Source organism: Rattus norvegicus, chromosome 8, assembly GCF_021556685.1.
Source record: "Rattus norvegicus strain SHRSP/BbbUtx chromosome 8, alternate assembly SHRSP_T2T, whole genome shotgun sequence".
Lineage (NCBI taxonomy): Eukaryota > Metazoa > Chordata > Mammalia > Rodentia > Muridae > Rattus > Rattus norvegicus.
Genome location: NC_141541.1, coordinates 127,073,912 through 127,099,757, shown reverse-complemented (window position 1 = coordinate 127,099,757; position 25,846 = coordinate 127,073,912). Strand labels below are relative to the sequence as shown.

General features: G+C 49.6%; 1 protein-coding gene and 1 pseudogene across 3 annotated transcripts in view; one reads left to right on the top strand and one right to left on the bottom strand.

Moving 5' to 3' along the window:
• Scn10a (sodium voltage-gated channel alpha subunit 10) overlaps window positions 1-25,846 on the top strand; it is a 112,389-nt gene that overhangs the window by 71,497 nt on the left and 15,046 nt on the right. For all 3 annotated transcript variants that reach the window (XM_087560737.1, NM_017247.2, XM_087560736.1), the window contains 7 exon segments: window positions 682-855; window positions 12,325-12,684; window positions 13,713-14,165; window positions 15,779-15,919; window positions 18,062-18,185; window positions 19,412-19,566; window positions 22,407-22,580. In XM_087560737.1, coding sequence (XP_087416863.1) covers window positions 682-855; window positions 12,325-12,684; window positions 13,713-14,165; window positions 15,779-15,919; window positions 18,062-18,185; window positions 19,412-19,566; window positions 22,407-22,580 — 1,581 coding nt within the window.
• On the bottom strand, window positions 5,639-5,874 carry LOC108351811 (40S ribosomal protein S27-like; annotated as a pseudogene).

Genomic DNA, 25,846 nt, shown 5'->3' with positions numbered 1-25,846 from the left:
CGTCCGTGCGAGCAGGTAGGTGTGTTGCCCCACCTGTAATTCCAGTCCTCAGAAGGCTCACATGGGAGATGCCTAGAGCAAGCTGGCTGTGGAGTGCAGCCAAATAGGTGAGTTCTGGGTTCAAGTGAGAGACCCTGCTGCAAAGTATAAAGTAAAGAGTGATAGAGGCAGACACTCCAATGTCTCCACATGGACCGATGCACATCCATGCACACATACAATGTACACACACATGCACGTGCGCGTGAGAGAGAGTGAAAGAGAGAGAGAGAGAGAGAGAGAGAGAGAGAGATCTATTGTGTGTTCTCTGAATGTCAGTGGCTCAGAAATTCCTATCTACAATCCTCAGGAACAAACAAAAGGATCTGCTATTTTCCTCCTCCTCTTCCTCCTCCTCATCTTCCTCCTCCTCCTTCCCCTCCTCCTCCCACTCCTCCTCCTCCTTCTTTTCCTCCTCCTCCTCTTCTTTAGTGTTGTTTTGAGACAGGATTTTGTTGTATAGCCCAGCCTAGCTTCAACCCTGAAATCCTCCTGCCTCAGCCTCCTGCAGGCAGGGGTTACAAGCATGTCACCACACCCAGCATGCTTTACTCTCTTGTAAACAAGATTCTTTTCTTTCTGCCCTTGCCTTCATCATCCCTGAGAGACCTCACAGCAGTGATCACTTGTTCCCACCCTCAGGTCTTCACCGTGTTTTTCACAATGGAGATGGCCTTCAAGATCATTGCCTTCGACCCCTACTATTACTTCCAGAAGAAGTGGAATATCTTCGACTGTGTCATCGTCACCGTGAGCCTTCTGGAGCTGAGCGCATCCAAGAAGGGCAGCCTGTCTGTGCTCCGTACCTTCCGCTTGGTAATGTCTTCTCTTGGCCACTTGGGAAGCTGACCCCTGGGGGACAGGCACTGTCTTTGGGGACTCTACCAGCCAGTCCCACCCCCCCCCCCCAGATCCCTACCCTTTCTATTTTTGTGGGAGAGAAACAGGTCATGGTTCTGGAGAGCCTAGAGACTTGGTTTGGCAATTCCAGCTTTTCACTGATGCAAAGCGGGGTGGACGCTTCCTTTGTGCCTCGGTCTCCTTGTTTGCACTAAAAGGGACTTCAGAACAGCGTTGCATTCTCTTTCCAAATAGCAGTCCCGGCAATGAGGTCCCAACAACTGACATTTTCTGAAGATGTGGCTAAGTCATAGTATTACACTCTCGATATAATAAGAATCATTTTACGCTCCCAACCCCAAGAGATTATTGCTTTTAAAGTCCCCAGGATGAGAAAAACCGAGCCACGCCACCACTAAATAACGAACCAGTGTTTCCTGGATGCCAGGACACAAGCTAGTGTCTCACCTGGCACTCAAATCCATGTTGCCTGACTGCTGACTCTCAGCTCTGTCCCCCTCCTCTAAAAGGCCTTCTCTTGTTTCTTGGTCGCCCAGTTCAGAGCTCAATACTGCATCCACAAAAGCCTGCCTCCTCTTAACCTCTCAACAGGCGCCTCTCCAAACTCAGCTCCAGGGCGCCCTCTACTGGAGGCACTCCTCCACTCAATCACGGGTCTCCATGTCTGCCCTCCACTCCACACAAATGCTTCTGTCAGCCAAACCTGTAAGAGTCCCAGGAGAGTCTGAGGTCACTGATGTCCTCAAGGCCCTAAGCCATCTGGAGGATTCTTCGAGTTTCACTGGCTCCTAGAAGCAAGCGAGAGGCAAGGTTGAAGAACTGGTGTAGCCATTCCCAGGATACGTCATAATGTAACAGAAATGGCTGAGCCTTGGCATGCTTATTAACAGCCAGTGGACACCGTGTCCTCTGGAGACTCTACCAGGTCTTCCCTGTTCTTGTGAGAGGGAGGCAGGGAAGGGCCTCCTACCCACCTAACATGAGAGTCAGTTCACAATTCCCTAACCCCACCCCCACCCCCACAGACACACACACCAATCTCGAGTTCGGGCTTCCAGCCACGTTCCCTACAGTGGTGAGAGTCCATGCTGTATCTGCACTATTACGTTCTCAGCAAAACCCCAGCCCCTTCCCCTTGCCCTGCAGTTGGAGCCGGCTCTGAACTGTGTGCACTCCTGGGTGAAAATACATAGCTTAGACAAACGGCTGTGTGGTTTTAGTGAACAGTGTTTAGTCTTCATAACTGCTTTAAATTTCAGGAAAGTCAAGCACGTCTTAGCATAGAGTACCTCCCTATAAGCATCCCCTACCCCCACCTCTCATGACCACCTTCAACTGGCAAGGGCCATTTGTCACAAATAGCTTCCCAGTGGAGCCCCCTTGTTCTGGAAATAAAACTTGAAGTCCTTATGGTGGTTGTGAGGCTCCAGTGAGCCCCACTCCTTTTCTCCCAGCAACCTTTTCCCAGCCACAGGGCTGGCCCCCCATCCTCTGCCTCGGACACTTGTTCCCCGGTCTTCAGCTGGTTCAGCTGGTCCTGGACATTCTGGGCTAACACATTTGGTCTTCACAGAGGGCCTCCCACACACTGAACCCAGATTCGCTCTTCTGAGGTCGCAATCCGTTCCCTGACGGTCCATGGGGCTAAACCCAGGACTTTCCTTCCTGTCGCCCTACCAGACACTAAGCACAAGCCATGTATCAGAAGAGACTCCGTAAGAATGTATGGATTGGTTGGGGAAAGGGAGAAAAGAAAGCAGGAGGAAAAAGATAGAAAATCCCATGCAACTCTTTTCTCCCATCCCCAAATGCCATCAGCCATCTTGACATGATTTGAGGCACGCTCCGTTACTGCATTACCCCGCCGGTCTATCCTTGTACCAGCAGCAAGCCATCTCAGTTCCTGCAGCTTATAATGTCTGTGTCTAGAAACCGAGTCGCCCGCTGCACTGGTTTGTCTTCTTTGCCAACTTGACTGGATTTAGAATCACCAAGGAGACACACTTCTGAGTGTGTTTGTGAGGGTGCTTCGAGGAGGTTTACCTGGGAAGGGAGTGCTTTTCCTGCCTTTGAGTGGCAGGCGGAGGCGGGGCAGACAGAATTAAAACAGGGAAGGAAGCTGAGCCGCAGCCACTCCCCTCCAACCCCAACAGACACACACACACACACACACACACACACACACACACACACACACACACACAAACACGACTGAGGACTCTGACGTCACTGTCACTGTGCCTTCCCAGCATAATGGACCATGTTCCCTGAACTCTCTAAGGCTCTTCCAGTTAGGCATTTGATTACAGCCGGGAGAAGAGTGGCTGATACACCCACCTGGTTTTCCTCTAAGAATATCCTGGCCCCTGCACTTCCGCTATGCCCACAGCAGCACAGACTCAAACTCTTGAGTCTTCTCTTTATTCAGACTGCAACAATCGAGCAGTCGACTTAGGAAGGAATATAAACTCTGTGTTACATAACCCTCTGACCTGCACAGACAGCACCCTCTCCGCCTAGCTCAGGCTCTCGAGTTTTATAATTTTTTTCCATCCCTTTCTCCGCACGGATCTTACATATTTTGAAAGTCTTTGCTAATTTTAGCCAGCATTCTCATAGTCAATATTTTTGCACCCAGAAGTCCCCTTTCTTAATTTTGATGATTCATCCACGGAGCCTTTTTGATTCTTTAACGTGATCATATCATGTGCAAACAATACATTTTGTTTTTCTTCTCTCACCACCACCACGCCATTTGATTCTAACTATATGACCACATTGGCTGGGACATCTAGTACCCTGCTAAAAAGAAGTCTTAGTAACAGACAGCCTCATTTTCTTGGCTGCTAAGAGATACTTTCAACATTTCAACAAGTCTGACATTTTTGCAGGTTTTTTCTTTAATGAAAAACGTATCATGAATAGGTCTTTAATTTTACCAGACTATTGTTCTGCATGTAAGATAATCACATTAATAATTAACAGTGGTGCATTGCATGTTTCCAAATGGCACAGGGAGAATTCTAAGCCTTGTCACCAGGAAGAAATGATGAGTGTTGAAGACAACATGCATGACAGTTACCCTAATTTGACCTTTACACACATGGATACAAACAGAAACATCCTGTCCTATATGCACACTTTTTCCATATCAATCAAAAAACAAAACCAGCAGATTTATTCTACCCCTAAAAGAAAAGGGAAATCACATTAACATAACCGTATAGGAACTGAAGAGATGGTGCTGTTGCAGAGGACACAAGTTCGGTTCTCAGCTCCTCCATTAGGTGGCTCAAAACCTCCCAAAACTCTCACTCCAGAGGACCTTACACCCTCTTCTGGCCTCCACTGGCAACTGCACCCTCATGCCCAACCTCCCCTACACACTCACACTCACACACACACACACACTCACACTCAGACACACACTCATACTCACACTCAGACACACACTCATACTCACACACACTCACACTCACACACACGCACACTCACACTCACATTATTAAAAAACAAGATTGATTTTCTATTGCTGAATCCCAGCACTCACGGAGTAGACCCAACTTGTCTGTGGTGCACTTTCAATAAAATGAATAAGTTCAACAGGTTTAAATAAACAGAAAGGGTCTATTTGCTAGCAATCTGTAAGGTTTTTGCATCGGTTTTGATGAGTCGCCCCGCAGCTATTTAAATTTTACATACTCCTTCCCAGGTTTTAGTATCACATGTATGCAAAAAGCTAGTGGGGCCAAGACTTTCCTTAGCGATGATTTTCCCGGTGTTCTGAAGTGAGTCGGACTCCATTTCTCAAACTGGCTTTTAGGAAATTGCTTTGTCCTGGATCCAGACTTCCCTTATCTAGGCGTTCAGGGTTCCTGACAGGAAGTCGTGGACGCCCTCTTCTCTTGCTGAGGATCTACGCCCACTGGGTCTGCAGGGATGACAGCCCTTGCTAGTTTTCATCAGCTTTGCCAAGAGCCGTTGATTTAATCCGTTTCTTCAGAGAAGCAGCCTGCAGCTCGCTGGCCCTCGCCACGTCATTGGTGTCTTCCCACCTCAATTAATCGCACATCTTATCTTAATTACACTTCCCACTCTGCTTACTTCATTCTTTCCTAGCTTTTTTTTAACGCACAGGGTTTTTTTGGTCTGTTCTTTTCTCACGTAATAAGACGTCTATTTCCTCCTAAGAACCGCTTTAATCTGTCAGACTTTTCCTTGTTTGATTCTGAAGATTTCCCAACTTCAAGCTTGACGCATCCCTGGACTCCAAGGTTAATTAGAAGCACGGTCCCTCGTCTGATAACGTGTGGGATTTCTAGTTTGTGTCACCGGGTTCAGGCTCCGTTGCATTGAAGCCAAGCACTGGAGGCTGTAGCTGCTGAGACTTTAATGTGTCATCCATCCCTTCTCCTCGGCGCAGAATATCAGAAATAATCCCGCACACTTGACCGCGCTGCGTCTGCTGCATGCATGGGTTGCAGTGCTGCCCCTGTGCTGTGGGTAGAGGGGCTTATGACACTCTGCACTTTAAATCCTGGTTTACTGTTGCCTACTGCTTGCTACGGTCATTACCTCTGCCAGGCTTATGGTCTATCTGCTGCTCGCGTGGTCCTGTCTCAAATCTGCACTATTGAGTGCATGAACGCTTTAAGTTTTATACCTTCCTGCTAAAGTCATGTTTTTATTTAAAATGTGTTTGCTGGGAAGGTTCCCACTCATCTTGTCTCGGGGGCTTTCAGTACTGCTTCCTCCTGAAGGAGCGTCCCTCTGTCAGCCTGGTCTTTCCACCTGTAGGCTGACAGAGCACAGTGGAGCAGCCAGCACACACGACTACTGTTTGTGCGTGGCTTAAGACCGTGGTGATTTTATAGCATCCTGGGCATTTCACATCCATAAAGTAGGAATTAGGGCTTTGCACCAGGTGCTTTTCCTTGTGTTTCCTCCTCTCCTCTTCTGGAGAGGGATGAAGGAGATCCTTTGAGAGAGGCGTGTTCTCATGGGGAGGTCGTCACCGCCAGAAAGGAAAGTCAAACTTGTATTATTAAGAATGACCTATTAAGTCGGTTGTGGTGGCACACGCCAGTAGGATTTGCTGAAGAATGACCTATTAATTCTTCTTATCATTAATTAATTAATTATTAATTTCATATTTTTAGAAATGTTTCTATCTTCCTTTTCAAAAGGTCTATTTTTCTTTGCAGTAATTAAAGGGACTGTTATCTTCTGGTTTAGTGTTTGTATCTGCGCTTCTGCTTACAGCCTTTCTGTGTCTCCTGCAAATCACCTGCAGTCAGATTTGGGTCCGTACTCAGCGCTGGCAATCCCATCTTTATGTTTTAGCCAAGGCACCTAGTCCAACCTTTTTGATGTAAATACAGACACATTTGGTCATCTATCATCAATCTACTCCTCGCCCTTCTTTCGGCTTTTCTCTCTCCTCCCTCCCCTTTCCCCCACGCGTCGTCCGATCATGCCCCCCACTTACCGATTAGAAACTAAACATCCTGCTTTGGTTCTTTGAGCCGTCGATTTGTAAAGTATGCCATCAATAGTTAGCTTGGTCAAAATCAAAAGTTGGCAAAACTGTGCACCTTCTCCCAGAACGGTGTCTTAGAACAATTATCTGTTTCCAACTTAACAATCAAATAGGCGGTCTGATTAATTGTGTATCTTTTTTAAATTGGAGGCTAGACTCAGTAATGGAGTTTTTTTATAGCATGCACAAGGACCTAGAATCTACCCCAAGCTCCTTTAAAAAAAAATACCAGTAAGTAGAGAACTGGAAACCTCAGTAAGTGGACCCAGTGAAGCTCTGTTTCTCGCCATTATCTCAGTTGACACAAGTTGCTTGGTTTTGGCTGGGCTCCTGCAGAAGGGACCTTGCTGCACCTTGCAGCCTTCGGACTGTTCCTCCCACTCACAGAAAACTGGGCGGCAGGACTTTTAAGTCTGGAAGCTCACGGTCTTTTCCACTCAGGGCTCCTGGTTTACTAGGCCATACCCTTCCTTTACACACACACAACTGGCTGTGGGTCTGTATTGTGGAACACCCTCCAAGTTCAGCCTCTGTCCTGATTCTCCATTCTTCCCTTTCCTGCCCCAGGCCTTTCTTCTGCAAGAGAAATGACGCTGAGTCATCACTAGTGTGGTCTTGACTTAAGTGCTTCTTACCCTTGAAAATAGAACTCACTTTCAATTCCCAAAGATGTGATCTCATGGCCTCTGTTTGGTTATTAGAAGCAGCGCGCTTTCCCAGATCTTCAAGGAGCTAGACTTCCTGGTTCTATCCCCTTTCGTTCCTTATAAATTAGTGAGATATTTCCAAGGCATGCGCCTGTCTTAGAATGTCGTGATAAACACAGTCGATCACAAGTTGATAACTCAAATACAAGAGGTTTCCTTTTGGTTTTTCTTTTGAGACAGGGTCTTGTGTAGAGCAAGTCTCCAGCTTGCTCTAGAGTTGAAAATGACTCAGAATTTCTGTCCTCTGTCCCCCACCGCCCATGGGCTAGGATAATGGGTAGGCTCCACCACACCTGGTTTATGAAACATTGGGAATCAAGCCTACGGTTTTGATTATGCTAAGCAGGTGCTCTACCCACTGCCCTTCACCCCCAACCTCCCAACTCTAAGGTCTTACACATCCTCCCCTCAGGGCTGACTTCACATCTACCTCGATGTTATTGCAAGCAGTGAGTTTGCCAACGAGTAGCAGAGAAAACACTTCCCAGGCCTTTTCTATCCGTTTTCCTGTTCTTCTCAATATGGCCACAAAGCCAGGGGCCCACGCCCTGTGATTCTGAAATGACAGTATCTCTTTTCAATGAGCCACTTTTTATGCCACTCAAGATAAATGCAATGAGTTTCAGCCACACCCCTTAGTCTGTGAGGTGACAGAACACGCTTGATACTTGCAGAGTTTGCTCCAAGGGGTGGCGCAGGTTCAGGGATTGCCCCATCCCATGTTATCTGTGCGTCTGTGGTGGCTGTGAGAGTGCAGAGGGATTGTACCTGGGCTTGGATGTACTGTGCATTAAACCACTCCATCTCCAACCCAGCCTCGGAGTCCACAGCACAACCCCCAATACCAGCCAGGGACACGGGAAACTGCCTTTCTTTGCATCTGGAGGGAAGAAAATTGAATCTTCCCATTGGTTTAGTGTTTAGATGAACTGCTCGCTTTATCTATGCACTAATAGTAGACTTAACATTCTTATTGTCCAACATTCTCTGTAATGTATGGTGGGAAACAGGCTTGAGAGAAGCAATGGGTACTTATTTAGCTAGAACCTGACTAGAAGCCAATCTCTCTCTCTCTCTCTCTCTCTCTCTCTCTCTCTCTCTCTCTCTCTCTCTCTCTCTGTCTCTCTCTCTCTGTTTCTCTCTGTCTCTGTCTCTCTGTCTCTCTGTCTCTGTCTGTCTCTGTCTGTCTCTCTGTCTCTGTCTGTCTCTGTCTGTCTCTCTTTTTTTTTTCTTTTTTTCGGAGCTGGGGACCGAACCCAGGGCCTTGCGCTCGCTAGGCAAGTGCTCTTCCGCTGAGCTAAATCCCCAACCCCTGATCTGTCTGTCTCTCTGTCTCTCTCTGTCTCTGTCTCTCTGTCTCTCTGTCTCTCTGTCTCTGTCTCTCTCTCTCTGTCTCTCTCTCTCTCTCTCCCCCCACCCCCTCCTCTGGGTCTCCTATAGTTGGTCTGGTCTTAAACTCACTATTTATCCAAGGAATTCTCTCATCTACATGCCCCAGTGCTGGGGTCACAGACGCCCACTCTGTTTTATGTGGTGCTGGGGATGGACCCGGCACTTCCTGTGTAATGAGCAAGTGCTGTCTTTCTTTAATGAGGAGGCTTTCTTTCTAGAACAGAGTGAAAAGCAGGTCTGATCCGTGTCGGGGAGGTCACCATTTGATGATGAAACAGGTCTTGTGGTTGTGAAAAATAACAGAAGAGAGGAAAAGGAAAGAGAGGAGATGGCAAAGAAAGAACTATTGAGAGAGAGCAAGAAGAAATATGAAAATAGAGAGAAATATGGAGAATAGAGAGGAGAGAGAGAGAGAGAGAGAGAGAGAGAGAGAGACTTCTAGTCAGTTCTAGCCGAATAAGTACCCACTGCTGCTCTCAGGCCTGTTGCCCTCGGAGTGAAGTGTTTATATTAATTCTGAGATTGATTAATTAAAGAAGTAGTATATTAATGATAGATGAATATTCAACACTCACCAAAAATACTTGTTTGTAAACGATTGCATGAGTCTGTGAGGAGCTTCTTTGGTCATAATGCTAAGCTAGACAAAGACTCCGGAGAACAGTTAGCTGTGGGACAAAGGTGATGGCCATCGGACTGCAGCCCTTCAGCCCTAGGAGTGGACAGACTCCCTAATGTGTGCCTACTGGCTGACCTAATGTGTGCCTACTGGCTGACCTAATGTGTGCCTACTGGCTGACCTAATGTGTGCCTACTGACTGACCTAATGTGTGCTAACTGGCTGACCTAATGTGTGCTAACTCACTGAGACTGTAGAACACGAGTGGGGAGGTCCTCGTTGTTGTTTGTCTTTTATAAAGACAAAAGTAATAGAAGATGACTCCACTTTTGTCCCAGACTGAGGGATTAATGACAGCTATCACCAGTTTCACTAAGGAGATTCTAACGGTAATGTTTAGCCCTTCTACCTCTCCTAAGGAAACCATGAATTTTCATAGAGAAGGTCCATTTAAGGCAAGTGTAAATGCCTAACAGACAGACAGATAAATGGACAGACAGATAGATAGATAAATGGACAGACAGATTGATTGTAGCTAGATAGATAGATGATTAATAGACAGATACATAGATATAGAGGTGTGTGTGTGTGTGTGTGTGTGTGTGTGTGTGTGTACATGTCAGCTCACTGCCCTTGGAGTCCTGAAGAGGGCATCAGATCCCAGGAGCTGGAGTTGCAGGCAGTGTGAGCCATTCATCATGGGTGCTGGAAACCAAATCCTGGTCTCCCGCAAAGCAGTCTGCTCTCTTAACTGCTGAGCCATCTCTCCAGCCTGACATTTGCTCTAGGGTAGGCTACCTGATACTTTGCTCAGGTGCCAATAAGCATGTCCCGGTGTCCCTCACTGTCCCTGTGGCTCTGTAGTGTGGTGGGTGGCTGCCATGCAGGGTCAGGACCTATCTCTCCTGCCCATTCTATCTCTTCAAAGCTTAGTGAGAACGAAGACTTCTGTTTAGGAAGTCTGCATCCCCTGACACCTTCCACAGGGGGCTCTGCGGAAAGACTGTGGTTCCGATTTCTCTCGTGTTTGCCAACTGCTTCTGGCCAGTAAGGACTGGTCCTGAAATCTCTGTGTGTTCTATGAAGAGAGTGCTTTCTAGATCAGGCCTAAGGTGAGCATGACTCCTCCTCACACAGACAAGCTGACAGACACATTGGGCATTGTCCCTGCTTCGTAGATGATGGAATGGCTGCCATCCTTCCTGGTCAGCACCAGGTCCCAACACCTAGGCCTGAGTGTGTCTCCTAGCAGGTGTCCCATCCACACACACTGACTGGCTCGCCAAAACTGGAGCCTGTATATTTTTTTCTGGAGAACTAGAGGATCACACAAATGTATTTTCAAATGTTTAAGCATCTTTGTGCGTGGTACTTCTCCCTTGTTGTAGACCTCAGCCTGCTTGCATCTATACTTAAGGTTCTCTTCTCTCTTCTCTCCTCTCTCTCTCTCTCTCTCTCTCTCTCTCTCTCTCTCTCTCTCTCTCTCTCTTCACCCCCCTCTGTGTGTGTGTGTGTGTGTGTGTGTGTTCGTGCATGCACATTCATGTCTGTGTGCTCATGTTAGGGCAACTGTGTACACGTGTGTGCTCGTGAAGGCAGAGGTCAGAGGTCAACATCACATGTCTTCCTCAATCACTCTCCACAACTTCTGCTTTTTCCCCTTTGGCTGAAAATACATTTTTTTCCTCGCGTAATATATCCCGAATAGTTTCACCTCTCTCGACTCCTCCCAGTTCCTTCCCACTTTCCCTCCTGTTCAGATCCACTCCCCTTCTGTCTCTCATTAGAAAACAAACAGGTTTCTAAGGGATAATAATAAAACATAAAAAAATAAAATATATGAAGATAAAACAAAACTATGGCATTGGAGTTGGGCAAGACAAACAGAAGAAAAGAGCCCAAGAGGAGAAGGCACAAGAATCAGAGATCCACTCGTCCTCACAGGCAGGAATCCCATGAGGAGCACTAACCTGAGGCCGTAGTGTATACACACATGACCTGGTGCAGACCCATGCAGGCCCTGTGCGAGCTGCCTCAGTCTCTCTGAGTTCACCTGAGCCTTGCCCAGCCGATACAGAGGGCCTTGTTCTCTCGGCCTCCTCTATCCCTTCTGGCTCCTACACTCTGCCTCCTCTTACACGGGGTTCCCTGAGCCCTGAAGGGAGGGATTTGATAGCGGCTGAGTGTTCCAAGGTCTCTCTGCTCAGTGTCCGGCTGCGGATCTGTATTTGCTCCTGTCCGCCATAGGAGGAAGCCTCTCTAATGACAGCTGAGCAAGGGCTGATGTAGGAGTGTGGCAGATCCACATTACTAGCTGAACCTGGAGTTCAGCGATTCAGCTAGGCTGACTGGCTGGCAAACCCCAAGGAACCCTCCTGTCTTTGCCTCGTCAGACTGGGATTATAGGTGCTTACCACTGTACCCAAGTTTTATATGGGTGTTGGAGATTGAACTTAGTCCCTCCTTCTTCTATGGCAAGCCATGACCCCGTCCCCTACAATGAAAGGCTTAAATCTCCATCCTAGCTCAGTCTCTAACTATTAATTCCACAAGAGAAGGGGCCCACTGCCTTTCTCCACGTACCCCACAGACCAGTTAGGTACCAGGCCAGGCATGACTGGACTTCAGTAAGGTAAGGGAGTTGGTTGGTCAATCCCAGTGTGCATTCTGGATCCATGATGTTTCAGAATTAGTGGCAACAGCAAATGCTATCAACCATTCCAAGATACAAAATGCCCTAAAAAAAAAAGAACAAAAACAAAAACAACTGACCAATGTGTCTCCAATGCAGTGGACTGTGCCCTGAGCAAAGGAAGCTAGCCCTCTTCAAGTCAAGAGTGAGGCTGTTGTTATTGTGAGTCCCAGTTACAGCTAAACACATCAGAGAGATCCAGTGTACGGCTGTGAAACAGATGACAGGCTAGCAGCCTTCCTGGTGTGAGGCCCCTGGGTCTGCCGGTTGGTGGGGTACACTTCAACTTAGGAACCACTGGAAGCTCCAAGAAATGTCTTTGAAAATAGCCTCTTGTGAGCCCTCCCCCTCCAACCCCCAAACTCAGGAGATGCCTTGGTGCTTAGTCCACTTGGAGCTTGACTTCCAGTCAAGACCAGTTAGAAGACGGTGAGAGGAGCAACCAGGGCACGAGACAGTGTCTCTCTTCCCACAGCTGCGGGTCTTCAAGCTGGCCAAGTCCTGGCCCACCCTGAACACCCTCATCAAGATCATCGGGAACTCCGTGGGGGCCCTGGGCAACCTGACCTTTATCCTGGCCATCATCGTCTTCATCTTCGCCCTGGTCGGAAAGCAGCTTCTCTCAGAGGACTACGGGTGCCGCAAGGACGGCGTCTCCGTGTGGAACGGCGAGAAGCTCCGCTGGCACATGTGTGACTTCTTCCATTCCTTCCTGGTCGTCTTCCGAATCCTCTGCGGGGAGTGGATCGAGAACATGTGGGTCTGCATGGAGGTCAGCCAGAAATCCATCTGCCTCATCCTCTTCTTGACTGTGATGGTGCTGGGCAACCTAGTGGTGAGTAGTAACCCCCTCGCAGGTGAGTTACAAGCTGCGTAGGCAGCCCAGTCAGTGTAGTGTTCGCTCTGTGAGCATGAAGCTTTTGAGTTCAATCCCCCTCACCCCGAAACAAGCATGGCAGCACCCTCTTGTGACCCCAGTGCTGGAGAGCAGAGACAGATCCCCAAGACCTGCTGACTAGCCAGCCTCATCTGTTTAGTGAGTTCAGTAAAAACAAGCTGGGGTGCTCCTGAGGAGTGCCAGCAGGGCTTGTCCTCAGGCACACACAGGCACACACACATACAGACATTATCAAAGCCATGTGGGCTACACACTGGGGAGCACTCGTGCAATAGTAGGCCAAAGAGATCAAGACTGTGCCCGTGAAGATGCTGGAGAACCTCTGTGGTGGTCAATATTAGTTGTTGGGGGGGGTGGCATTTAGAATCACCTGGAACGCACATCTCTGGGTGTGCCTGTGTGGACATTTCCAGAGAGGCGTAACTGAGGAGGAAAGAGCTCCCTGAATGTGGGTGACACCTTCACACATGCTAGGGTCCTGCGCTGCATGAAAAGGAGGAAAGCCAAGCAGAGCATTCTCATTCTCTCTCTCTCTCTCTCTCTCTCTCTCTCTCTCTCTCTCTCTCTCTCTCTCTCTGCCCCACCCTCTGTCTGTCTCTGTCTCTCTGTCTCCTCTCTGTCTCTCTGTCTCCTCTCTCTCTCTCTCTCTCTCTCTCTCTCTCTCTAACCCCCCTCTGTCTGTCTCTGTCTCTCTGTCCTCTCTCTCTCTGCCCCACCCTCTGTCTGTCTCTGTCTCTGTCTCTCTTTCTCTCTGCCCTCTCTCTCTCTCTGCCTCTCTCTCTGCCCCACCCTCTCTGCCCCACCCTCTGTCTCTCTGTCTGTCTGTCTCTCTCTGCCCCACCCTCTGTCTCTGTCTCTCTCTCTCTCTCTCTCTCTCTCTCTCTCTCTCTCTCTCTCTCTCTCTCTGTCTCCCAGCTGCCTGTGAAAAGTTATGGATGTGCCTTCCCTTCCATGCCTTCTCTCAGGTGCTCAACCTTTTCATCGCTTTACTGCTGAACTCCTTCAGCGCGGACAACCTCACGGCTCCAGAGGATGACGGGGAGGTGAACAACTTGCAGTTAGCACTGGCCAGGATCCAGGTACTTGGCCATCGGGCCAGCAGGGCCATCGCCAGTTACATCAGCAGCCACTGCCGATTCCACTGGCCCAAGGTGGAGACCCAGCTGGGCATGAAGCCCCCACTCACCAGCTCAGAGGCCAAGAACCACATTGCCACTGATGCTGTCAGTGCTGCAGTGGGGAACCTGACAAAGCCAGCTCTCAGTAGCCCCAAGGAGAACCACGGGGACTTCATCACTGATCCCAACGTGTGGGTCTCTGTGCCCATTGCTGAGGGGGAATCTGACCTCGACGAGCTCGAGGAAGATATGGAGCAGGCTTCGCAGAGCTCCTGGCAGGAAGAGGACCCCAAGGGACAGGTAAGAAGTCTCCTCAGAGGACAGATGGCCACAGGAAGGGGCTATTTGGCAGAGTGGCTCTAGGCAGAAAGGAGAACTGTTGATGAGTAGCTGTGTTCATTCCTTTTCTCATTAATGTGACTGCGTATCTGATAGAATCAACTTAAAGCGGGGAGGACGCACTTGGCTCGTGGTCGAAAGCCCGTCAGTCCCTCACGGTGAGGACAGCACAAGCACCCTGGGGCCCAGTCAGGGAACAGAGAGAGGTGAATTCTGGTGCTCAGCTCACTTTCTCCCTGTTACTCAGCACAGGACACAGAGGTGTGTTTCCATGGGGATTCTAAATATGACCAAGTAGATTAGCCACCAGAGAGGCTTTCCAACACGACCTGAGCTCCTGGAAATCCAAGCTCAGGCACCCCAGCTGAATAAAGGCTGAAGCCACACCCAGCATTCCAGGGTAAGCGCCCACCTCACCAAAGCCTAGAACAAAGAGTCAGCGTCCTGAGGAGGAAAACGGGGTCAGGGGCAGCAAGCGAGACGCAGACCACCCCAAGGCGCTTGCCATTACATTCCTTCTCCTTCGCACAGGTGCCCCCACACCCATAGCCCAGGCTCTTACATGAACAGCTGAGGGCGCATCTCCAGTACCAGGAGGCCACCAGAAAGCAGGCTCACCTCATCTCTGCCAGAACAGAAAAGTCCTGGTCATTCTCTGATGCCTTCACAGGCTTTTCTTCCAGACAAGAGACCTCAGAAGGAAATGGCATTCCCTTCAGAACCAAAGAACTGAAGGCACCCTGAGGCACCCCTCTCTCTCTCTCTCTCTCTCTCTCTCTCTCTCTCTCTCTCTCTCTCTCTCAACACCTTGCACGGGCTCTTAGTGTTTTAAGCTGGTACATCAGCCCTCACAAACCTTGGTGACTCAGGGAGTGCACTGTGTTCAATGAAGAGCACAGGGATCCAGGGACCCTAGGGACACTCAAGGCTGCTGGCCAGGCCCTGAAACTATGCCTGGTGTCCACAGCTCTCCAAACTGGTTTCTCTGTCCCCCATAGCTGTCATCTGTGTGCCAGCAGCAGCTGCTATCAACTGTCATTTTCTAGACTCCTTCGTCTGAGTGACAGCTGAGGCCAGAGTGTCACCTCCCGGGAGTAAAGAGCACGAACTCTCTGATAGCTGTCTGCAACTCAGGGACATGTTCGGTTCCCTTGAGGTCCTTGGGGATAGGAGTGCTCAAGTGACCTTAGCCCATGGCCAGCTTGACCTCTGGCAAGGTTCCAATGACCACGGCTACCGCCTATGGAGCCCGAAATGGATTGTATAAGGGTTAATATATTTAGTGATCAGAAGAACAACATGAAGTAAATCTCACCTCTCTGGTTTTGCACACAGAACTAAAAGAATCAGAGAGATTAAATAGATTTCCTAAGGTTACATACCTGCAAATGGAGTTCGGAGCTGTATACAGACCTATACACCCCCCCCTTAGTTCACATGTATGTACACTTTATGCATGGAAGGTGCACATGTGAAGACCTTAGCTCTGGAGGCCTGTCACGCGCAAAAGCTCTTCCCATTCGGAAGCGGTCAACTGAAATCGACTCTCACCCAGACGGGCCCTCTCTCATCAGCAGGAGCAGTTGCCACAAGTCCAAAAGTGTGAAAACCACCAGGCAGCCAGAAGCCCAGCCTCCATGATGTCCTCTGAGGACCTGGCTCCATACCTGGGTGAGAGCTGGAAGAGGAAGGATAGCCCTCAGGTCCCTGCCGAGGTAGGTATGTGAGCTTCCTAGAGAGGCCTGACATCTGGACGGATACCGTCAGGAGTGTTGGTCCTATAGGAGGTGCGGACTGGACAAGGCTGCTCCCGGCTGCGGGACCATCTGCCATCCTCCAGCGACTCACACCATGCCATGTTGCTGAACCTCACTCTAGTTAGTTGTAAGATGGGAGGAAAGTGTGGGTACCCCAGGCTATAGGACCTGGGCCAGCTCCGCACTCTAAGCATCTATCTATGTCATCATCTATAGGACTGCGTGCAGTGCCTATATAGAACTGTATGCAATACCTATTTAGGACTGTGTGGGACGCCTGTGTAGAATGTGAGCAATGCCTATATAGAACTGTGTGGCTGTGCCTATATAGAACTGTGTGGGATGCCTATATAGGATGTGTACAGTACCTATATAGAACTGTGTGGCAGTACCTATATAGAACTGTGTGGCAGTGCCTATATAGAACTCTGTGGCAGTACCTATTTGGTGAGGTTATTTGGAAGCCTAGATGAGAAACTGCTCGTCAAATGTTCAGGTCCTGTCTGAAATGGAGTAAGTGCCCAGAAAATGACAGCCAAGAAAGGGGGGACAAAAGACAGTGAACAAAGAGAGTCAGGTAATCTTTCAGAGACAACAGCAAGAGTCGGAGGTGCTCCCTGGGCGGGGGAGTCTTCCCGGGGATGCCCCCCCCTCCGTCTTTTGTCCACATCATTCTCTCTAGCCAAAAGCAGCCTGGGGTAGAGGGAGGCTGTCTACAGGTGCAGAGCGAACTGACAGCCTCACAAAAACCGAGCAGGGAGAACACTCAGCTGCAGGATGCCGGGGGAGGTAAAAATAAACCGTAGTGTCACTTACAAATCCTGGGGGAGAGTCTCTCTGCAAAGAGAGGCCTATTAAGAGTCGGTATCTCGGGGCAGGGAGGATGGTTCAGTCGGCAAAGTGCTTGGTGGGCGTGCACAGGGACCTGACTTTGCACCCCCAGCACCCAAGTAAAAAGCTTGGCTTCGTGGTGTACCCCTATAATCCCAGTGCTGTGGGGAGAGGGGCAGAGACAAGGGGATCCTTGGTGCCTGGTGGACAATCTAGTCAAGTCCATGCTCCAAGTTCAACCTCCACATTCAGTGGGAGACCCTGCCTTTTGTGGAGTTCAACAAAGGAAGACATTTAACTCTAACCTCAGGTATTCACCCACACCTGCATGTGAGTGAACATGCACTCTCACACAGTCACCCGCACACGTGACGCACACGTGATGCACATACGAGCTCCAGACACTTAGCATTTTTGCTGCCACCGCAAGGGGCACAGGACTTTAACTTGACACCTTGGCCCCAAGTGCAGCTGTGTGACTTGGCCAAAATAAGACGAACACAGTTCACACGCACACACACACACACACACACACACACACACACACACACACACACGACTTATCGAGCCCTTCAGTGTGAGGAATGTCAGCTCCTGGCTTTGAGCCCAGGCAAGACCAACCACAGAAAACGAAGATAACAGAATGGACTGAGATATAGTTTGGGTGGGGGGTTGTGACCCTCCGTATGTGGGCGTCCTGTCCCACGGAGCCCCTGTCTAGCCTTCCCTGCTCCCAGCTTTCTGTCCATAAGTCCTCAGCATAGATTTCAATTTAGTTTCTTGGCTATGACCCTGGTCAGGCAGGGAGGGGCCTGTCGGTGACAGATGGGGTCCCTCCCTACCATTTGGCTCCATTAGCAGAGCGATCAGGTTCACTAACACTGGCTCCTAATTGAATTCGTCTGGAGACATTACAGGCCAGTGCTGCTGGGAGGACGGCAGGGCCCCACAACACAGCTCCCCAATTAAATATTCAAGCGCATTGAAAGCTGAGCATCTTTATGGGTGTAATTATGGTGTCTCGGGCCATTGCCAATTCTCCATCTTGGCCAAGCCACAGGGCTCCACAGGGAACATCCATGTCCTGGCCTTAGGTGTGGAGTCCTAAACACACAAGGACGCCAAAGCAGCAGATAGCAGAGCCTGGGCCCTACAGGGGCTTTCCTTACCCTTCAAGGATCCCAGCACCACCAGACAGTCAGTGACCATGTGCAGACGAGCCAGGTTCTTCAAAGAGCCACATTCACTGCCCCAGCCTCTGCCCTGCAGGGAGTGGATGACACGAGCTCCTCTGAGGGCAGCACGGTGGACTGCCCGGACCCAGAGGAAATCCTGAGGAAGATCCCCGAGCTGGCAGATGACCTGGACGAGCCCGATGACTGTTTCACAGAAGGTACAAGAGTCATGAACCTTCTCGAGCTCGTGCTATCCAGAGCGAGCATCCCGGCCAACACTGAGCTAAACACTTCTGTGCCCAGAACCATGACCTGGTGTTCACAGGAACCAAGCAAACAGGCTCACCACAGCTAGGACATCCACGTCAGCGCACATTGTGCCCTCCCTCCTCCCCCCTCACCCTCGGGAACACCTTGCCAGATTATAAACTAGCCCTCTTGAGTGAGAAGGGGGGAAGGATACTATACTGGTGTCACTGTGAACTGGTTGGGGATGTGAAAGCCTCCCCAGAAAGGCCATGGGTGCCTGCTCCCTTAGACCTTTGGTGCCATCCTATAAAGTGGGTCTATACTGATCCACTTTCCCCCATAGCATTTACAGAAGTGAGACACATCATATTCACCCTAAACAATCGTATGATGGATGAACAGACAAATACTTACTTCCTACTGTGACGGTGATTATGGCCTTGGTGGCTTTAAATAAGTGGAAATTGTGAGATCAGCATTCCGCTGAGTTTCTGCCTCCACTTGAATTTCAGCTAAGCTGGATCCAGGCCTTATCCCAGCCGTGTGGTGGTTCCCCAGTCCAGCATGGGTCAGGCTGTAGCCTCCCAGATGACATTAAATTCAGGACTCAGGGGTTTATCAGGCTTCCAGAGATATGTAGACAAAAGGATAGAGACAACTAGATTTGTTTATATTAAAGAAGGAACCTAGGAAGGGCATTTGAATATCAATACCTGATGAGAGGTACCCCTAATAGGCTAGATCAGAAGCTGAGCTGGGAGGGGCCACTCCTCTTGCGATCCAGAAAAGGAGTCTTCCCCAGTGGTGCAGAAATGCATTTCCCAGCACAATTGTTTCTCTGCAGACCAGAGTGATGTCCTATTGCATTACCCATCACTATCTATTCTAGTTTACCTTCTGTGCCACGGTGTGATAAAACACTCGACTAAAAGTAACTGAGGGTAGCATTTACTTGACTTCCAAGTCACGGTCACTATTGAGAGAAGTCAAGGCAGGGAATTCAAGCAGGAGCTTGAAGCAGGAGTCATGAAGGAATGCTGTTCATGCTTGATCACAGACCCATACTTAGCTAGCTTTCTCATAGCATCCAGGACCACCTGCCTAGAGAATGGTGCTGCCCACAGTGGGCTGAGTCCGCCTACATCATTGACAGTTAGAGCTAACCAGGGTCCTGTCCACCGTCTGTCCCCCACAGGCTGCACTCGCCGCTGTCCCTGCTGCAACGTGAATACTAGCAAGTCTCCTTGGGCCACAGGCTGGCAGGTGCGCAAGACCTGCTACCGCATCGTGGAGCACAGCTGGTTTGAGAGTTTCATCATCTTCATGATCCTGCTCAGCAGTGGAGCGCTGGTAAGGAGGAAGTGGGATCCCTGCCTCAATGGTCTCCAACTGGTCCAAACTTCCATCTAAAGGCATTGGAACTAGATCTGTCTCAGTGGGCTGCCCCCAAGGCTTGAGCCGAAAGTTCCCAGCTACAGATGGGAGGAAGGTTTTAGCCCTGATCACCTCAGGGGAGGTACTCAGCATCCCTCTCATGGCACTCTAAACCTAGACACAAACTGTTCAAGCAATGTGGGCATGTCTCCCACCTAAGAGACGGAAAAACTAAGATTCAAACCATCAGAGGATTCTCCCAACGTCACCCACTAGGCAGTAGCAAAGCCTAGCTTCACCCAGAGTGGATCCCTAAAGCCTTGGCTTTCTACCCCCTGACCTCCAGGGCACGCTACCTTTTTCTGAGGATCAAGACCATCTCCCCTTGTCTTAACAAACCGCATGCCTGCTACCTCTTCAGAAATCACAGTTCCTTCAAGCATCCTCTCCTCGAGTCTGGTCTTCTGGAGAGCTTACATGATCGCAGGCCTGTTTAGAGAGCTTGGTGACTGAACCCGAGAGTTTATATTTCCAACAAGCTACAGCTTGAGGCTGATGCCGTCAGCTGAGAGCCACTCTGAATAGCAAGGTCTTAGGGGATAGGGTCTGAGATGCTCCCAAAGCCACCAGCCAAAGGCTGAGCCTCGGAGAACAAGGAAAGAAGTCCTCTTCCCACGGCCTTAGGCTCAGGGCAGCATGGAGTGCCTGCCCTAACTAAGCAACGTGACACAGACACCAGAAGGGACTTTCTGTCTCTAGCTGGCCAGGCTTCATAGGCAAGAACGCTAGCATCAAAGGCTCAGCTGGGGTCCAAGCTAATCTGTTTGGAAGCCAGGACTAGAGCCCCATTCTCCCTCAGCTCTACCTATGTCCCTGTCTGTTTGTCTTGCTTGTCCTATGTCATTTGCTCTCTTAAAAAAAAATTCTGCTGAATGCTTGAGAACTGACTGAATGCCAGACCACCCAGCATACGGCCTCCTGGCCATGAGGAGGAACCTGTGGAGGAGACAGGTGCCGGGAGGAGGAAGGCAAGGGGAAATGGCCAAAGCAGCTCAGTGGATCCCCTCTCCCAGCACCTCATAGCTCCTGTCTCCCCACAGGCCTCCCCGCAAAGGTCCCTTCTTTGTTCGTTGCTGCAACCTCCTCTTTCCTCTCTCTACTGTCTAGCACCAGTCTCCCTGCTCCCAGGGGGCAACTCAAATCCTGAAACAGCTGTTCTGCCCCCGCCCCACCGCCAGCACCTTCCCCGCAGTCCCCGGCTCTTTTTCCTACGGGACCAAACAGACATGCACCAAATTTAGGCTTCTTTCTGCTTTTACTTTGAGTGCTTTAAAAAAAAAAACATGAATTTTCATCTGACAAAGTAAAATGGGAAAAAAAACTCGGAAATTATAGAAAAAGGTAAAGGGGGAAGAATCAGCCATTTTCCTGTCACTCAAAGAGAAACTCACTTTGGAAACACTTTGGGGTGGCTCTTCCCGGCCTCCTCATGCATAGAATATATAAATATTATAAAAAATAAATGCATGTGCGCATTCTATATCTCCTCTGGAAATGTGCTCGTACAAACACTCGCTCAACAGCCACGGCATTGTAGGAACGTGCCCCCACTTACTCAGTCAGCACCCATAGCCCCACCTCACACGGACCGCACGTCTTCAGCGCTGCCTTGGAGATGTTGAATACTTATCGGAGATTTTTTTTTTCTGAATGACAACCAGAGATGTTGAATGACTGCCTGAAATACTGAGTGAAACTGAACGATGATCAGATATTTAATGGCCACCAGGGATAGTTAACGGTTGTCAAGGCTATTGAGTAATAGACGGAGGTGGTGAACAACACCCAGAGATGTCGAATGACTGTTGGAGATTTATGAACGCCTGGCTGGCTTAGGTTTGGTCCAAGAGGCAGATGTTGAGGCCACATCTCTTGATTCATCAGCGTACTGAGGAGAACTTGAAGATGAAGCACAGAAGGAAGGCAGGGTGGGGCAGGGGAAGGAGCTAAGAGACGGTGCCCAGCCTCAGCCAATCCCACAGGAGCCCTGAGCATCCAGGGCTTCACAGAGTTGTCCTACACGGAGACAAACATAAATAAACCCAAGGCTCCCCGTGGACGCCTTGGACTGTCCTAGGGCATCTAACCTGTTAAACACTTCCCCAAGTGGATTCAACTTGATCCAAACCATGAAACTCTTTCCAGCAACTGGGGACTGAAGCCTCATGGGAAGAGTCATGCAGACACTGGTAGCCCCCAGTGTCTTTAGCACAGCCTTGAAGACAAGTTGACTGGCTTCCTGACACCCATTTGGCTCCCAAAGACTGGCCGCCTCTCACTCCCATCCATCACCCCTGAGAGAGAATGCCCAACGGATATGCCAGAGCTGGGACCGTCTCTGTTCCTTTTTATCTTTACCTCCAACGAAAAGAAAAACCAGCGTCTCTCTTTTATTTGAGATTTCCTTGGTTACCCATGGAATAAAACACTCACTCTCAGAAGTTTCTTGGCAATTCTTTCCCCTCTCATGGACTGCCTGCAGATATCCTTCTAGGCTTTTATATTTTAAAAAAAAAAAGTCGCCGTGAACATCCCTCTGGTTTGCGTCCAAAATCCAGCTTGAGGTTTCTTTTCTCACGTGTTCCCAACAGCCCTGTGAAGTATCAGGGCTGGATGTCCCCGTGGGCTGCAAAGTCTCGGTTTAGAGCCCATGGTGCCTCCCCCACTTTCCTGTTGAGGCTGTGGGCAGAGTGGGCTGCCCCCTGCTATGGGTCAGGACTCCTGTGCTACTGGTCATTCTCCTCCCTTCCCTGCAGGCCTTTGAGGATAACTACCTGGAAGAGAAACCCCGAGTGAAGTCCGTGCTGGAGTACACTGACCGAGTGTTCACCTTCATCTTCGTCTTTGAGATGCTGCTCAAGTGGGTAGCCTATGGCTTCAAAAAGTATTTCACCAATGCCTGGTGCTGGCTGGACTTCCTCATTGTGAACGTGAGTGGGCTGCAGGGGGCGGAGGTGGGAATCTCACCAGAGGCAGGTGGCTACGGCTAGAACAGATGTAAGGCTGATCTCCGTTGTCTCTCGGGGACTGCTTTTCCCGCTGAGTGAGAAGTCAGGATAACATTGCATGTTGGTGAGTGGGAAGCTCCAGGAAGCTCACAATTCAGATGCAGTGGTGACCCCCGGGTGAGCCTGCAGGTCTCCGGCTTCTGCTAAATAAAGCTACTACAGTAGGATAATGTGGACATTCGGGTTCTCATGCTCCTTCACCCATCGCCAGGGCTCTGGATCTCAGAGCGTCATGGTCTTCAAACAGAACCTGTCTGCCTGCCAGCTTTATTCTCCATGACTAGGCTAGAGGCACCCGTGGAACTTTTATTTTATTTTATTTTTTTCGGACTGAATCCAGGGCCTTGCGCTTGCTAGGCAAGCGCTCTACCACTGAGCTAAATCCCCAACCCCCCGTGGAACTTTTGAAAACCACCCTAGGCAGGCAGGACATGGGGAGATACTGACCAGTCATTTCCAAGGTGCAGCTGTGCCTGTGAACCCCTGAGCTGGGGGCATTGGCTCCTCTGTGGTAGCAGCAGAAGCAACAGAAGGTTTTGCTGGAACTCCCATGTAGGGACTCTTGTCACCTGACTGCTAACCCCTGCATCAGAGCACCAGCCATGAGCTCCACACAAAATCCACCGTCACTCCCACGGCTTAGCCACTCCACTGCTCTGCCCCTGTGCAGGCCATCTCCTTCTTGGCTTTTCAATATGCCAACCCGTGTTTCTTGCTCACTGCTGTCTAGCTGAGAGTAAGCGTGGTTGTTTGTCTCCCTCCTTCAGCAGCCACCTGCACCAAGGCCTCCACATCAGCAATGTCAGGAAACGTGTCCGTGTCTGGTATTTGCCTCCTGAATCTGGCTGGGCTCCAGGACCGAGCATTTTGTCTAGCCTAGTTTGGCAACACTCCTGTAACAGTCCTGCATGCAACTCCTTTCTTTCCTGATGCCAGTGAGCCAGTGGTATCATGGCCACCGTGCCATAGAGACTCACTGAGAGGGCTGAAATGGGTCACAGGTGACAGTTCTGTGCATGTGAAATAATTATTCACAAATGAAAAGGAACTGTTTTCTTCTGGCTTGTCACCTGCTGAGAGACCTCCATTGTGTAGAGGTCATTGGTTTCCAGCCCTGGTCACCTTAAAGTCTCTTCTTAAGCTGGGTGGTTATGGTGCATACCTTTAAACTAAGCACTCAGGACAGATATCTGTGGGTTCAAGGTTAGCCTGGCCTATATAGTGAGTTTCAGGAAGCCAGGGCTATGTAGAAACCCTGTCTCAAAAAAAAAAAGAGGGGGAGGAAGAGAGGGGGAGGAGGAGAAAGGAGAGGAGGAGGAGGCAGAAGAAGAGGAGAGAGAAGAGGAGGACAGAGAAGAGGAGGACAAAGAAGAGGAAGAGGGAGAAGAGGAGGAGGAAAAGAGGAAGAGAAGGGAGAAGAGGAAGAGAAGGGAGAAGAGGAGGAAGAGGGAGATGAGGAAGAAGAAGGGGTCTTTTTTTCATTGTGACTGTCTGTCCTTCCACACATCCCTCTTTTCATCTGTTCCACCATTCACTCTCTTTCCCTCCTTTCCTCCTTCCCTCCTTTCCTCCTTCCCTCCTTCCTTTCTTCATCCTTCCTTCCAAGAGTCCATCCCTCTTTACTTCTCCCATTTACCCTTTTCCTTGAAGTTATCCCTTCCCGTTCATCATTTTGTCTTCCCTTCATTCTTGCCTCCTTCCTTCTGTCCATCCCCCCACTTGTGTTTAACCCTTCTATCTACCTTTTGGTTCATCCCTCTAACCGAATAACCAATCACTTAACCTCCTGTCCACCCATGCTTTATTACCTACCCAAGCCCACCTCTACTCATCCTCCTTTTCTCCACATGGCCCACCATCTTTCCATCCTTCCTGTTCCAATGGTCAGTTTTAAATGTCCACCCAGGATCACCTGGGGAAAGAGTCTCAACTGAGGAATTCCCTAGATCTAGTTGATCCCTAGGTGTGTCTGTTGGGGGTTGCCTTGATTGTCAACTGAAATCCTAAGATCTACCCTGAGTGTGGGCTGGCCCCCGAGCTGCACAACCATGAAGACAGACAAGCAGAAGCAGTGATCAGTCAAGCAGAGGTCCCTGCATGGTTCTCTGCTCTGTTTGGGGAACGTGCTCTGATGCTGCTGGAGTTCTGCCTCGACTTCCTCTCTGACAGGTTGTAGCTGGCAGTCAAGCCAGATGAGCCCCTCTTCCCCTTAGCTGTGTTTTGTTGGGTGTCCCATCGCAACCATGGTAACGAAGCAGAACACGATCTGTAAACGAACAGGAAACAGCCCTCCCTGGAGGGTGTGCAAAAGATTGATGTAAGACTGGCCCAAACCTTGTTGTCCTCAGATAGACAGATAGACAGACACAGACAGCTGGGTGCCTGATGGTGTCAGTCCTGTATTAATGGAAGAAGGAGATCCATCCAATTTGTTGTGGTTGCATTGGCCAGGTAGAATAGATGGTCCATTCAGAGAATGGATATGTTTCAGACACAAGGAGTCACATGTCGACCCCTTGCTTTCCGGAGTCCTAGTGCAGTTACCAGAGTAAATTAGTTCAGCCTCAGTTTAGCACCAAACCAGGATCTTGTGTATCTAGGTCCCAACCTCATCAAGCTAAACTTGTCCTCAGAATGTCTCCCCCAGCACCTTGGAGATTCCTGGAAGGACGACTGTTTTTCCATGATAGCCTGTGTCCCTTGTGTACCCTTGGGGTACACCTAAAGAGAACTGGCAGACCCACCAGGATTCATTGCTCCAGATTCATTGCACCTCAGATGCCCACTGACGCTAGATCTCAGACAACTACCCACTCCGAGAACTAGCTAACTTCTGAATCCTTCCTTTCCACTGGACCATTTCATTTTACAAAGGGCGAAAGTGTCCCAATCCAGCAGACCACAGAAAGGGACCAAGAGGAATCTAAACACATACACAGAAGCAGGATTCTTTCCAACGCAGTTTTCTGAGCAAATACAATGAAGAGTAACTTTAAATCCCTCATAGTAACACATTGGTTACTTTTCTATTGCTGTGTTTAAAAGTCCATGTCCAAAACCAACTTTGAGAAGAAAGGGTTTATTTGGACTTATGGTTCCAGAGGGGAAGAGTCCGTCACCACAGGGAGGGATGGCACAGGAGCAGGAAACTGGATGATTACGTTTTCACCCTCAAACAAGAAACAGGG